Raw genomic sequence first — 14,358 nt, forward strand, 5'->3', positions numbered from 1 at the left:
CCCTTCAGCTCCCTCTTCAATTTGTTCTCACTCTCATCCTCCCTCATTTTCCTCTTCCCTCCTCCTTCTTTCCCTTTTTCCCCCCTCTATCTCCTCTGACTTCACACTACACCCCATTTTTCCCCACACTCAAAATCAAAAGTTCTTTCCCCCCAACCCAAGAAAGGGTCTAAAATACATAACTGAAGCTTGATACAAGGTGTGGGGGGGTGGGGGTGGGGGTGTAGATCCAGACCATTCTCAATATTCCCTTTCCGAGAGGAAGCGGGTTTGAGAACTTTGATGGGGGACAAGTGGATCAGAGGACATGAATCAGGAGGATATTTGAGGAATGAAAAAGACTTAAATAAGACAAGTGTCATTCCTAGCCTCCAAATGTGCAGGAACATTAACTACTCAAAATCTTTACACCTAAATTTTTCAGATACTCTATAGCTGAATTTCAATGCTTTCAACCTTCCTGGATAGTTGAAATACTGTCTAGACATCTTCATGTTTAGTGCCTACTATATTATTGAGTTTTCAATAAATAACGATAATTAAAAAAGACAATTGTGTGAATTCTGGCAGAGTAGATAGTAAAGTAGAAAAGATGCATCCCTTCTACACCACTCAGCTGTGTGAGAATCTGTGATTGTCGGCTCTTATTATGCAAGCAACAGGTTAAAGCAGTACTTTCACCCAACAGTATGTTGATGCTCAATAAAAGCAACAGAGGTTGACAATTTTACGCTTCTTTTTGTTCAAATAGGGAAATATCTGCCTTGGGGTTTAAGTTTCAGATGTTGATTAGTAACAGTTCATGCTTGATCTAACTCATTTTTAATACCTCATCTATATAGCTGACAGAGTGAAAGTTTCTCACCATATTAAATGTTATAATTATTTTTGGATGAAAGATACATACATTTTTATAGTATAAATATTCATTGTAGTGTCTACAGGTTTAATGGAAAAATAATTTTAACAATGCAGTAAACTTGGACCTCCAGAGAGATTCACATCCTCCTTATGATTATTTTAGAAGCATGGCTTCAAATTCTTAAGACTGTACCTAAGAATTTGAATAATTCATTATTTAGAATGCATTCTACTTTTCCAAGTTTTTTTCAAGATAAATGAGGGAAATGTTAACGTGTAGAAATAACGAAGTAAAAAAGAAAAACAGACAGATGTTAGATCAACATGGGTCAGAGTTCTGTAGGAAGAAAGGAAAGGAACAGAGTTGGGGAGAAAAAGTGAGATGTACAGTATCTATCTTGCCTAGGTGAAGATTAAGCATTTCCTCAAAGAGGCATGCTTTCAATAATAAAGTCAGCAAATGTTTCTTTTTCTTTAGAGCCCTCTTGATGATCCCGGGCTATTATAACACTAATGTACTCTGTTGCAAAACTAAAACGAAGTTTAAGTGGTGTGTGGCACAGAAATATAAAGAAATGAAAGCAACCGATACTAATTTGTAGAACCATTTAAAAGGTTTGATTAACACAAGATTCTGGAGAATAACTATAGCTATGTCTTGTAAACAGCAGAATGCTGCTTGTCATGGATTTCTGCTTCCCCCTTGCTTGTAGGCAGCATCAACACAGTCTAACCAGAGCCGTGGATCTGGCTGTTGGCATTCAGATGGCCTTTTAACAGCAATAGTTCCTCTTACATACAAATTATTTTTCTCCAGGCTTTTTCAGAGTTTTTTTTTTCTTGTTGCTGTTGTTCTTATCACGTGTGACTACATGTGTTTGATCTTTTGGCTTCGCCAGTGGCACTTAGGTACAAGCAGCCAACTACTTTCTCCTGTACAAAGGAAACCAAGACCCAACATCCTCAAATAACCAGGACTTTCCTCTCCCACTTTCTTCCTCTTGTGGTTCCCATGTGTGTATGTGCATGGTGTGTACATCCATTTCTTTCTCTCCCAGAGGGGATGATTTTAGTTTTTTTTAAAAGAATACTGCCTTCTCCCGCCTGGGAGAGTAACCCATCAGCAAAGGATACTTAAAACAAAGCAAAACACATTATGTCCTATGAAAAACTCATTAGTACCTAGTGGTAAATAAGTTTATGGCCAAGTCTCTTACCTAACCTAGATGAGGTTATGAGAACTGGGTTTTACTGTGTTGACTGATACCCCTCATTATGCAAACAATTATATTTAACCCATCAATGATATTTATTGAGGGTTTACTGTGTGTAGAGCAATGTACTAAGCACTTGGAAGAATACAATAGAGTTGGTAGACAAGTTCTCTCAAGGAGCTCAGAGACTATAACCAAAAGTTGTGGTTTTCTCTTTATGAACATTCTGTTAAAGACAAAAAACAAACAAAAAGAGAAAACCAAAAGAACAAAAAACAGTTGCTATAAGCATCTATATAAAGGGGACAGAGAGAAGCAGCAGAATTGATCGGATTTTGTTTGGAGATGGAAGGCCCATTTTAGCCTATGAATATAGGCATTTACAATCACACACGCCACACAGCAGGGATGAACTCACCCCTAAGATATTGGGGCTGCTCCCCAAGACTTTGTTGGACTAATTCCAGCCTTACCCTGAGGATATTCAGGCTCATTCTTGTAACCTCAAGAATGCTGGCAGCAAGAAGCTGAGTACCGTGCGGGTGGGGAAAGAATTCCATCCCTTTTCCGTTATCACAAACAAAGCCCCAGAAGGAGGGGAATATTGTTGGCCTACTTTCTAGGGTCAGAGATCCACTTCTGTTTTACAGAATAGCTTGCCTTCTCAAAAGTGAATAGATTTTCATCCCTACCTGTAATGCACTGAAATTGTCCATCTTCTCTTCTTATCGTAAATGCTTCCCCTGGATTAACTTGCACCAGAATGACCTTTAAGAGGAAGGGAAAAAAGAACATCAGATAGTAGCCAAAAACATAGCCGAGCAAATAACCAACCACATATACATCAGTTTTCAATCTTTAAAATGATCCCTTTCTCTATCTATGGAGTCTTCTCCTGGGCCGGGCAGAAAACTGAGGCTGCTTATTTGGTAAACTTAGATTAAATGTATTTCTATGAAGAGGATTACCACACATAGGTGCTTCATGGAGTAAGCAGGTGTTCCAAAATTGTGAGAATTAGGGTAAGGAGTGTTCAAGTGTCACCACTAAATTGCACCTGCATAGCAAGAGTTCTATAAAATAAATATAGAAATTTAAAATTAGTTAACAAATTCTTGCCTCAAACATTTTTAAACCTTTCACTTTTTTTCAGTCTTTTTCTATGTTCCTGTGTGTCCTTTCACAATTTGCCCTACACTGATGTTTTAGAAGGCAAAAAAATGTGCCAATTTAACTAATCTTGGATGGTTCCTAGTAGAGGACTAAATGCATGTTTAATAGATTATTTTTGATCAAATTAATGACAAGTTTTTTTTTAGCATTAAGGAAACCACTACACACCAGAAAACTTTATCAGGTCTAGGCAACTAATGAGGCCGCTAAATGGAAATAACTGAACAAAACGATAACGACTGAGTGTTTTTAAAAACATACTGGCCAATTCAGGTACAGCCTAAATTATTAACAATAGCCAGTGGTGTTAAAGAGATTCAGCCAGGGTCCGGTACGGTGACATGTCCACAAGCCAGTTCTAAATTTTGGCATAATCACAAATATCAACCACTGGCACAATTGTCGCTGAATCAAAAGAGGAATGTAAAGATCAAAGTGAATGTTTTGGGTGCTGAGAAAGTATGTGTAGAGTTGTGGACCCCATGTACATGCCTGATGAATGCTGAGCTTTGAGTTAACTTCCTGTCCAGCTGCTAGCTGAGCCTCTGTAATTGGCCTAGGGTCCAGGGTACTTGTCACCTGAATCGTCAAAATTATTTTCGACTGCTTTGGCTTTCCAACTGAGGTGAAAGGGTGCTGGTCTGGAGGCAGTTAAGGACAACCCTCCTGTCTTAGAGGAGGGTTGAATGAATGGGCTCAGTGGACCAAAAAGAGGACTGATCAGATGTTTCTCTCAGACCGGCAGTGGAAGAATGCACCTCTTGACGGATGCCTGAAGTCGTGAGACTTTAGGTTGTATTTTTTTGGCTTTTCAACTACCTTAAGAACTTTGGCAGAGAGTTGGAAATACTAGATGTTGAGCTAGACTATGTACATATACTTTCTTGGTATAACTGGGCAGGTTGAACAGAGAACTTTCTTAGGCCTCCCCAAAGGCTTTATGTGGTACTCCCTAAGGACAGGTAAAGAGCACAGGTAGCCCCACCAGAGGCTCAAGGTTCCAGTGGGTAATAAAAAACCCTATCATTACTGCAGGGATCCACGTGGAACAGGGCTGAGAAATTCATAGTTGCTGCCCAAAACATTTACCAACCCAACTTAGAACAGACATCTCCTGCTGCTGCTTCTGACAGTCCGAAAACAAGAGCAGGAAATGAGGTGGCTGCCCTTTTTCTCTTCCCGCTGCCCACGTTATTTTAAAGGGCTATTTAAACTATTCAGTAGGAAAATCTGAAGGTTCCGCTGTACGGCCCCGAGTTCATTTTGAATGCTTACTAAGTATCTTCTGTGTAGAGGAGGCTTCAAGTTCTTTTTACAACAGTTCACATTAAACACTAAACAAAAACTAAACCAGGAATTGGTAAACCCTAGCAGGTACACCAGAAGGTGGCATTGGTGTCCACTTTGTTTAAAGTCTCATATCTCGCTGCTTTCTCCTCCTTGCTCTCAGCAACAAGTCGTCAGTAGCCAGGGCATCTGGCTGGCCTGGATCTGCCAGAAATCTCTAAAGCTCAGCCATGCAGCACATCAAATTCCCCGTAAACACCACCCCAACCTAACCACGAAAATCAGTTTGGGCCACCTATCGCTAATTCAAAAGATCAAATGCTATTTCCCTTCAATAATTTAGTCTTTAAACTAACAAAAAACAGATATGATCCGACATGTCATTCCCGAATTGTTACATCTGGGTAAATGTTCCAATAATATTAAGATCAGCATTAAATACATCAATAAAAGAATCTACAGAGATGACTTTGGCACTTACAACCACCCCAATTTTTGTTTTTAAGTTCTTCTGCTAGAGGTGAAGAGAAATCAGAGTTTCCTGAAGTTCGTGCAACTTAATTTGTAATTGCTTGTCTTTCCTGAAATAATCCCTTGCCTTGAGGGCAAGAAGATACACTGTGTAATAGTCACTTGGGCAAGAAGATACATTGTGTAGCATTCAGTTCAAAGGCCTGAAACTAAAATGAGAAAAAGTTTGGGAGGGGTGGGAGGTCAGAGGAGGTAAGAGAATGAAAACTGATGAAGAGACTGACAAGTAATTAGCCTGAAATATTCAGGGCAGGCAGATTCCTTTCCATTTGCAGAGATGGATAGTTCTTTCTCTGAAAGTACAGTTGGAAGAAATGAGATGTGGCATCCCAGGAACCCTCTGTGGGCACAAGTGATTCATGAACACAAAATATAAAAACTGCTGTTGCTGGTCGGTGGGCATGGGGATTTTATGAGAAGCAGGATGGCACAATGAATAGAGCACAAGCCTGGGAGTCAGAGGGTCATGTGTTCTAATCCTGACTCTGGCACTTGTCTGCTGTGTGACCTTGGGCAAGTCACTTCACTGGGCCTCAGTTACCTAATCTGTAAAATGGGGATTGAGACTGTGAGCCCCACATGGGACAGGGACTGTGTCCAACCTGCTCTGCTTGTAATCACCCCAGCACTTAGTACATGCCTGGTAAATAATAAGCACTAAAACACAATTTATTTTTTAAATAAGGGATCGTGGAAAGCATCAAATCATCACGCTAGTCCACGTCATGACTTCCTGCAACAAATATAATCTATACCAGGGACTATCCCAGTAGTACAAATTAGTACGGAACAAAAAAAAGGATCCCAGGAACAACAGCCAGCATTTCTATTGTTGTCCATTCCCTAATTTCAATCAACCAACGGTATTTATTAAGCACTTACTGTATGCAGAGCACTGTAGTAAGTGCTTGGGAGAGTACAAAATAACAGAGTTGGTAGACACATTCCCTGTCCAAAATGAGCTGACAGTATAGAAGGGGATACAGACCTTAATGTAAATAAATCACGGATACGTATATAAGTGCTGTGAGGCTAAGGGAGGGGTGAAAAAGGGTGCAAATCCAAGTGCAAAGGCGACACAGAAGGGAGTGGGAGAAGAGGAGATTAGGGCCTAGTTGGGGAAAGCCTGCTGGAGATGTGCTTTTAATAAGGCTTACTTATCCTCTCTATTACTAACACCCTTCAGCCCTTCCCAGCAGTTTTACAGCAGCCAGTAGACTGCAGGATGCCAGACTCCCCCTGCCCTCAGATTATCAACACCCTCCCCATCTATCCCGTTGCTGGACACACTCTAACCTATTTTATCCCAGCATGACAAGCGATTTTTCTAAGACAGTTTTAATTTCAAGGGGGGAAAAAAAAATCCCAAAAGCATGAGAAAGACCTGCTCAGCTCAGAAAGTGTGACCTGAGATTAAACTTCAAGATTCTGCTGACTCGATCTATAACACAATGAATGAATATATGTTGAAATTTTGTTTTGGAGTATTGCCACATTTTTAGGACTCTGGTTGGTCATGCACTTTATGATCTGCATGACCCTCCTGAATGCCTCTGTTACTACGTTAGAACATTCAGCCCAGCTCAGTATCCTGTCTCTGGCTGTTCTGTCTCTGCCTCACAAGTACGAACTCTGCCTGGATGTCGACCATAAAGTTTATGGAGAAAACATAAAGGCCTAGTTTTTCCCCCTCAGTTTTGTTTTTTTTTTTACCATATTGTTTTCTGAAATAGGCTGTAGTTTACCAAGTGCTCACTGTTCCTGAGCTCGATGTTAGATTCTAACAGTTTGTCAGGTATAGGTGTGAGTGTCACCTCTTGGGATCAACTTTAAAACTACTTTCTTAGCTGAGTTACTTTGGCCAGCTGTTAGGTCATCCAGTACAGTCCTGTTAATAAGGGCAGGTTACATATTCTCCCCAGGAGTTCCACACCTCTCCCTCTGAGATTCCTTCAGAACTCTCAGGTGGATGCCATCCAGTCTTGGTATGTGAACATCCTATGAATTTATATTTTGATCAAATTTTCCTGGCCTTTATTAGGATACAGTCAATTCTCCTACAAACATAGGGTTATTTTTCTGACAAATTCGACCTTAAGCAATACACATGTGCACAAGCAATTCTGACCACAATCATGCATTGTTGTGAGAATGTTCCCTTATTTCATAACAGTGTTCTCTTCAAAATCCCTAGAAAAACACATATTAAGAATCATATGATAACGTCTGGATTTCCTGAATGATTTTTTGCCTACTGCAGTCAGCTTCCTCCTTTCTAAGGACTGGATTTTATTATACTTCTCTTTTCTGAAAATAAATATTCTAAGATTAAGTGTTTTGGTCTTCCTTCCCCAAGCCCTGTCTACCACTCAGAATTACATCAAATATATTTGTTCATGGGTTCTAGCTGTTCCATAAAATAGCCATAACTTACAATAGATTCTTATACACACTGAAACTAAGCTACAAGCCTAAATTGGAGGCATTTAACAATGGGTAGAAAACATGTCCTCCCTCACTCCCATCGACCCCCATGATGATACATTTTGCTCTTTTAGGACTGGCACAAATGTGATAACATGTGCCGGCAGCTGCCACCAACTCTGCCTGAGATAAGTTAACTCCTGGGATAGCTGCATTGCTTTCCAATAGGGACTGACAGCAAGAAATGGGCAACCCTAATAGTGGTGCTGCTGTGACAACTGGCAGATAGATGATCCCTCTTATTTGCTAATACCATCAGGAGGCAGTGATCTCTACTACTCACCAATCTTCCTTGAGCTTAATGATGATGAGGATGACAATAATAATAATAATAATACTTGTCCAGCACTTACTGTGGGCCAAACACTGTATTAGGTGCCAGGGTAGACACAAAATAAGCAGGTCAGACAATCCCTTTCCCTCTCGGGACTCACATAAGTTAGGTGGGAGAAGAGGTACTGCATCCCCATTTTACCAATGATGAAACTGAGGCACAAAGAAGTTAAGTGTCCCGCCCAAGATTGCAGAGCTGGCAAGTGGTGGAGCAGAGATTACAATCCAGGTCCTCTGAGGGCCTGGCCCATGCTCATTCCACTAGGCCACATGGCTTTTCACATACCATGCACTTAAGCATTCTTCTCTCCTGTTGCTGCAAAGGATCAATCACGATATTTACAAATTAGTCAAAAGTACTAAAGCTTCATAGAAATCTATAGTTTTGAATGTTAACCTATTAATCACAACTACTTGTAAAATATTGCCATAACAGTGGAAGTGTTGTGCAATTTGCTTCCTTTCACAGTACAAGCATATTTGTACTTTCATGAACCAAAAATATGATTAAAAATAATTACAGAGTAAGAACACCAGATGTGCAGTTCCAAACAATATTTTTTTAAAAAATCATGGGAAGTTGTTTCCCATCCTCATGTAACAGGGACAGCCTGCTTTTTGTACACTGTTTGATAACTCCAATGATCAACAAAGGAAGCCCGGGGGGGAGGAGGGAAGTGTTATGACCTCTTGAACCCTTGAACGATCTGGTTCAGTTTTGCTTTTCCAAAAAAATCTTGAAGGCAAAATGTCAATCGCATTTATTGAGCACTTACTGTGTGCAGAGCACTGTACTAAGCGCTTGGGAAGTACAAGTTGGCAACATACAGAGATGGTCCCTACCCAACAGTGGGCTCACAGTCTAGAAGATGTCTAGAAGTCTAGAAAATGTCACATAAACTACTTGAAATATATTTTTGTTACCGATGAGAGAGAAAAAGACTATTCCCACCATCTCTAATACTTATTTAACAAATACAAAAAAAAAAACCCTAGGAATAACTTCTCTTGCAGGTGTTCAAAATCATTCAGTTTAGAAGGCAGACCTAGCGAATATTTCTAACAACGGGCTAAAAACAGAAGTTACTTCTTAGCAAGCAGCAGCAGAGAAACCATCTGGGCCCCGTGGGGGACAGGACATTGCAATGACCATCAACTCCCCCACTTCATCCATCCCCTATGGAATCCCCACCCTGTCCCACGAGGACAGAGAGGATGTGAGGGTCTTGCTCTGGATCCTCCTCCTCTGGATCCTGGTGAAGACCGGACAGGCAGTGCCAACTGCTGTGGCAGGAGGCACGAGGTGGAGCCAATAGCTCAGCTCCCCCATTGTCCCTTTTCCACTCTAAGGACAGGGTGGGCAGTCAGCCAGCCAGCTATGGCTGCCTACCCCTAAATGCGGTACAGTGAGGCTAATAACAACCTTGCCCATTTAGTGATAATTCCCTGGAGCTAACTGCTCCTCCACCCACTATCATGGCATCAAAGATGCTGGGAAAAATCACTCCCACAGTTCAGTGTTTTGGAAAGCAGCCATGGTGCTTGAATTTGGACACAACCATGACCACAAGGAGAAGAACTAATGCATAGCAGCTAATCGGGAGACCTGAATTCTACTCCTAAATCTGACAGTGACTGCTGATGTGATGTCACTTCTTGTTACCACAGTTTCTCTATAGGGTTAAAAACATCCATTCCTCTTTATCTTATGGAAATGTTAGCACAAAAGAACATACAAAAAAAAAACAAACTTGAGTTCTTCAGATCCAAGATGCTCTAGATTTCCAAGATACTGGCATGATCATAAGCTAGTTTTCCATTTAATTTTCAGGATTACAGAATTTCACTACCTTTAATTTTGAATATTACTTGTAAACAATAGTAGTAATTGTACTCATTAAGCTCTTACTGTGTACAGAGCACTGTACCAAGTGATGGGAGAGCATACACGGGTATGAAAGATAAATGGACCCTGTCCCTTAGGGGGCTCAAAAATCTAAGACTGTAAGTGAGAAGGGACTGGAGACAAACATCAAGTTTTCCTACCTGTAAAGAAATAATTGGAGTAAATGGTTCCTGTGGATAATAATAATAACAGTGGTATCTGTTAAGTGCTTATTATGTGCTAGGCACTGTTCTAAGCACTGAAGCAGATACAAGTAAATCGGGTTGGACACGGTCCCTATACCACGTGGGGCTCACAGAGGAGGTAGCCGAGGCACAGAGAAGTGAAGTGACTTGTCCAAGGTCAGACAGCAGATAGGTGGCAAAGCAGAGATCAGAACCCAGGTCCTTCTGACTTCCTCGCCCATGTTCTATCCACCGGGCAATGCTGCTTCTCTAATGTAGTCTGAAGAATGCCGAGAGAAACTTCTCAATGCCGGGACTTCAGTAAAACAGAGGATATTTCAAGCAGCACATTCTGCCAAAAGAACACATCACGCAGCAAATACGCTAACACTCAAACAAACATCTGAAATTTTCATTGTGTCAATTCAGATTGAAAATCTTTCCCCCTCTGGAGACTGATGTCATGCCAACTACTAAGAGACTCCTACACCAAAAACAAAAACAAGCTTTTGACCAGCTGGTTGTGATGACTGCACAAGCTAGAGAGTGAGTAATTTAAGAGGAAAGGCTAAAAGAGAGAGGTTTAGGTATTCAAACCAGAAAGAAGTTTGAAGCTTGAAGCCAACTGCCTACCACTTTGCAATTACACTGCTCAGTTATAAGTGCTAATATAAAAAAAAGGTGCCAATTGCTCATGAAAAACCAGGCTATTTTCCACCACTGAGATCGACCCAATGGGAATGATTCGGAATTTTTTCTGTTGCATTCCATAAAACAGAAATACTACATCAGTGACTTGGAGACCCTGACTTAAGTATATTGCTAATATTTGAGAGTGTGTATCCTAACGCTGAAGAACAGATATGGATGATCAACCTCAGAGTGCTACACTATCATCAGTCCATAAGGACAATCAGATTTCTTATTTTTACTGCAAAAAGTACAATTCCAGTCCTACATTTTGTTTTCATCTTAGATTGACCATGGTACTGATCTTTATTTCCATTCATTAGCTCGTAAATAACTATTTTGTAACTGACTTGCATGTTAAATACCTGACAGTTTTAAAATGACCATCAGTGCTTTGAACGCTGAGAAAATTCTAACTAGAGCCACATGGTTTAGTTTCAGTATTTTGAGTTTAAGCAAAAGCTGCAAGCAGGTCAACAGCTTCTGTGTTAAGTTCTAACTTGGTGGCTTAAAACAGTAATACTTCAAAACTGCTCATCACATTCGTTAGGAAATATATATTTAGTGATTCTCCCAAATTTTGAATGAAATACTTTTTAAAATAAGGTTTACTACATGATTTATGCCTTGATTTCAAGCATCATTCTTAGCATCAATTTAAACCTACCCTCAATTTTCAGATTTAATTTTTCCTGGAGGGGAGCATTCTTATCGTAATTAGTGGGTAGTACGAAGTCTTGGTTTTCTTTTTCCTCTTCTATCACTTTATAAGAAAGTACCTCAGCATACCTGAGATTAGTGAAAGGGAAAAGTGTCATGATGGTGCAAAATTGTATCAGACTGGTTCTCACTCTGAAGGCATGCCGAAGCTCAACCTTCTTTCCCCCACAAGCTTAGAACTCTCCTTTCTACAATGATTTTCTATCATTCTTCTTAATGTTAAGACAATTAAATGCTAATCCGTTACAATATGCTGTTATTGGAAGACCACTGAGGAAAACCTTCCTTCAAGGGAGGCCATTTAAAGTACAAAGGTCCTTCTCTAATGCTGACAGTATATCCCTAAAAGGAGCTCGCTTTTAGCAAAATTGGCATTTACGAACTACTGTTTTAGTGGGAATTAAAGGGTTGCTTTCCAATCCCTTATAATGAATTCCTCCTTGAACTTGTATGTTTTCTTGGATACTGTATTGTGCATATGTATGAATACACAAGATAATGTTCTGCTTCACTATCTATCCTTGGCTTTCAAGCTCTCTAGATGTCTGTTCACCCAGCTTGGGAAGACAGCCATTCCTTACCCAACAGCCACTCAGGACTGCAAGTGGAATAGCTACTTCAACTGGTTTGGCCTCCATCTTGCCCATCTACTCTCCATCTTAATAATAATTCTTAATAATTCTCTCCTTGTTAGGCTGATCAAATCTTATAGACTCTAGAGACCCTCAGCTGAATGTGCCCACTAAGTGCCTGGATTCTCAACCACCAGCTCCTTTCCTTCTTCTGTCCTTTCTTTCGCCCCTGCCTAGAGTAGGATGGAGGGGAGAGAGAACATTTATTCAGGCAGGAAATTATCTGAACACGATGGAAAAGGGTTTCCCCTCCAAACCACTAGCACGGATTGGGGAGACCATTTTCCATTTTCAGAGTAAAAAAGCAGCCAGAGAAAATGTAACCTCTTTATGTCTGAATGTGCTGGGAGCTATCATAGGGGAGATTTATAATCTCAGAGAAAGACAGAAATGGAGAGAAACCAAAGTTACTTCTTTCAACAAATTTAGGGGTTTCTCAAAGGAGCTGTAATAGAACATGGAGAATTTGTACTGAACCATGCAATGGACATGAAAAGTGAACATGTCACTTGAACTTCAATATAATTTGCTACATGACTGTCCTTCAGTAATTTTATACTGTAAGATACCATAGTAAAAGCTACCCATTTGTATGCAGTCACAAGGTGAAGTTGCTAAAAGTCCTCAAAAGTCATATCCTGTTTAATTCTCAAAAAATTACAGCTTCTGAAATGCCTCTGAATTAGATGAGCAAGGGGAATAAAATGAATTTGAATCACCTTTGTTCAAAGTTAAAAAAAACAAGAGCTACATCATAACATTTATTTCAGATTCAATTATTAGTCTATTATCAAAAACTATTAACCTTTTGGAAGAGAAAGAAAGTCAGTCTGGCCATCCAAAGCATCACTTTTAAAAAAAAAATTCAGGATTATTACGAATATGTAACCTAAATTTTTTTTCTTCAAAGCTTTAGAAGTCAGTAACTAAAAAAATCACTGTACACTTGGTAGCTTTGGGAGGAGAAGGGAACTCTAAAAAGAAAAGGGAATTCTGAAATGCAGAAAGTAGAAGTTTTATTTAAGCCCATTTTTTGCTGATGTCATGCAACAATTCCTTCCCTCCTCCTGCAACATGTAGAAATAATCTCTAACACCCTCTCCTGCCACCAACCATCACTGCAAACCAGGGTCCCCATCATCAATTACTCTTCATTCCAGTTCCAGTCTGGCTCCTACTTGTCTAGCCCAAAGTTCAATGTCCCTGGCGGTTCCAAATACTCCCTAAGCTATCATAAAGCCTGGAAACCCTAACACCTGTGCACCTAGGCTTCCCAAAACATGGATTTAAAATCTGGTAGCTACTGTCTCTTGAAATTTCCATTTCTTTCACTAGCATTTTCACCCTGACAAGGAGAAGCAGCTGCAGTAATGCCCCTTATCTAAGATGGTGTTCAGGTTTATTTTTGCTGAGGGAAACTAACTCCCAGCACATTTCTTAGCACATTTCTTCTATCGAGGTACAAACTCTAGATTCATTCATTCATTCAATCGTATTTATTGAGCACTTACTGTGTGCAGAGCACTGTACTAAGTGCTTGAGAAGTACAAGTTGGCAACATGTAGAGACAGTCCCTACCCAACAATGGGCTCACAGTCTAGAAGGGGGAGACAGACAACAAAACATGTGGATGGGTGTCAAGTCATCAGAATAAACAGAAATAAAGCTAGATGCACATCATTAACAGAATAAATAGAATAATAGATATGTACAAGTAAAATAAATAGAGTGATAAATCTGTACAAACATACACAGGTGCTGTGGGGAGGGGAAGGAGGTAGGGCAGGGGGATGGGGAGGAGGAGAGGAAAAAGGGGGCTCAGTCTGGGAAGGCCTCCTGGAGGAGGTGAGCTCTCAGTAGGGCTTTGAAGGGAGGAAGAGAGCTAGCTTGACGGATGTGCGGAGCGAGAGCATTCCAGGCCAGGGGGAGGACGTGGGCCGGGGGTCGACGGCGGGACAGGAGAGAATGAGATATCCCTAGTAAGTAGAAGAAAGATCATGGAAAAGAGAAGTAGAGATATTAAGTTATTTGCCCAAGTCTACACAGCAGATTGATGGCATTTCTGAAAATACATTTAGTTTTCCTGACTCCTCCTAGACTCCACTGCATCTAGGACCACAGGTTCCAGGAGTGTCATCAGTCAGTGTTCTGGGGTTGTGTGTATAACTTACTCCTTCCTACATCACCATTTTAAGGTCCCCTTTGTCATCCACAATTCCCCATATCCCACTCCATCTGCTAGTATGTCAGGGACACTATGTGGCAGAGGGGCCTGGAATTGTGAGCAATGGCATGGGAGAATGACACAGACCATAGCTTTGGCACTGCAGACAGGGCCAGCTTGCTCACCATCCACTTCCCCA

The 14,358-nt window shown here is 40.6% G+C and overlaps 1 protein-coding gene across 3 annotated transcripts in view; it reads right to left on the reverse strand.

Annotated features, from left to right (window-relative positions):
* FNDC3A (fibronectin type III domain containing 3A) overlaps positions 1 to 14,358 on the reverse strand; it is a 104,605-nt gene that overhangs the window by 49,678 nt on the left and 40,569 nt on the right. For all 3 annotated transcript variants that reach the window (XM_038761633.1, XM_038761634.1, XM_038761635.1), the window contains one exon: positions 2,768 to 2,843. In XM_038761633.1, the coding sequence (XP_038617561.1) occupies positions 2,768 to 2,843 (76 nt within the window). The remainder of the gene's footprint in view (positions 1 to 2,767; positions 2,844 to 14,358) is intronic.

The sequence above is a fragment of the Tachyglossus aculeatus genome, chromosome 20, assembly GCF_015852505.1.
Source record: "Tachyglossus aculeatus isolate mTacAcu1 chromosome 20, mTacAcu1.pri, whole genome shotgun sequence".
Classification (NCBI taxonomy): Eukaryota; Metazoa; Chordata; class Mammalia; order Monotremata; family Tachyglossidae; genus Tachyglossus; species Tachyglossus aculeatus.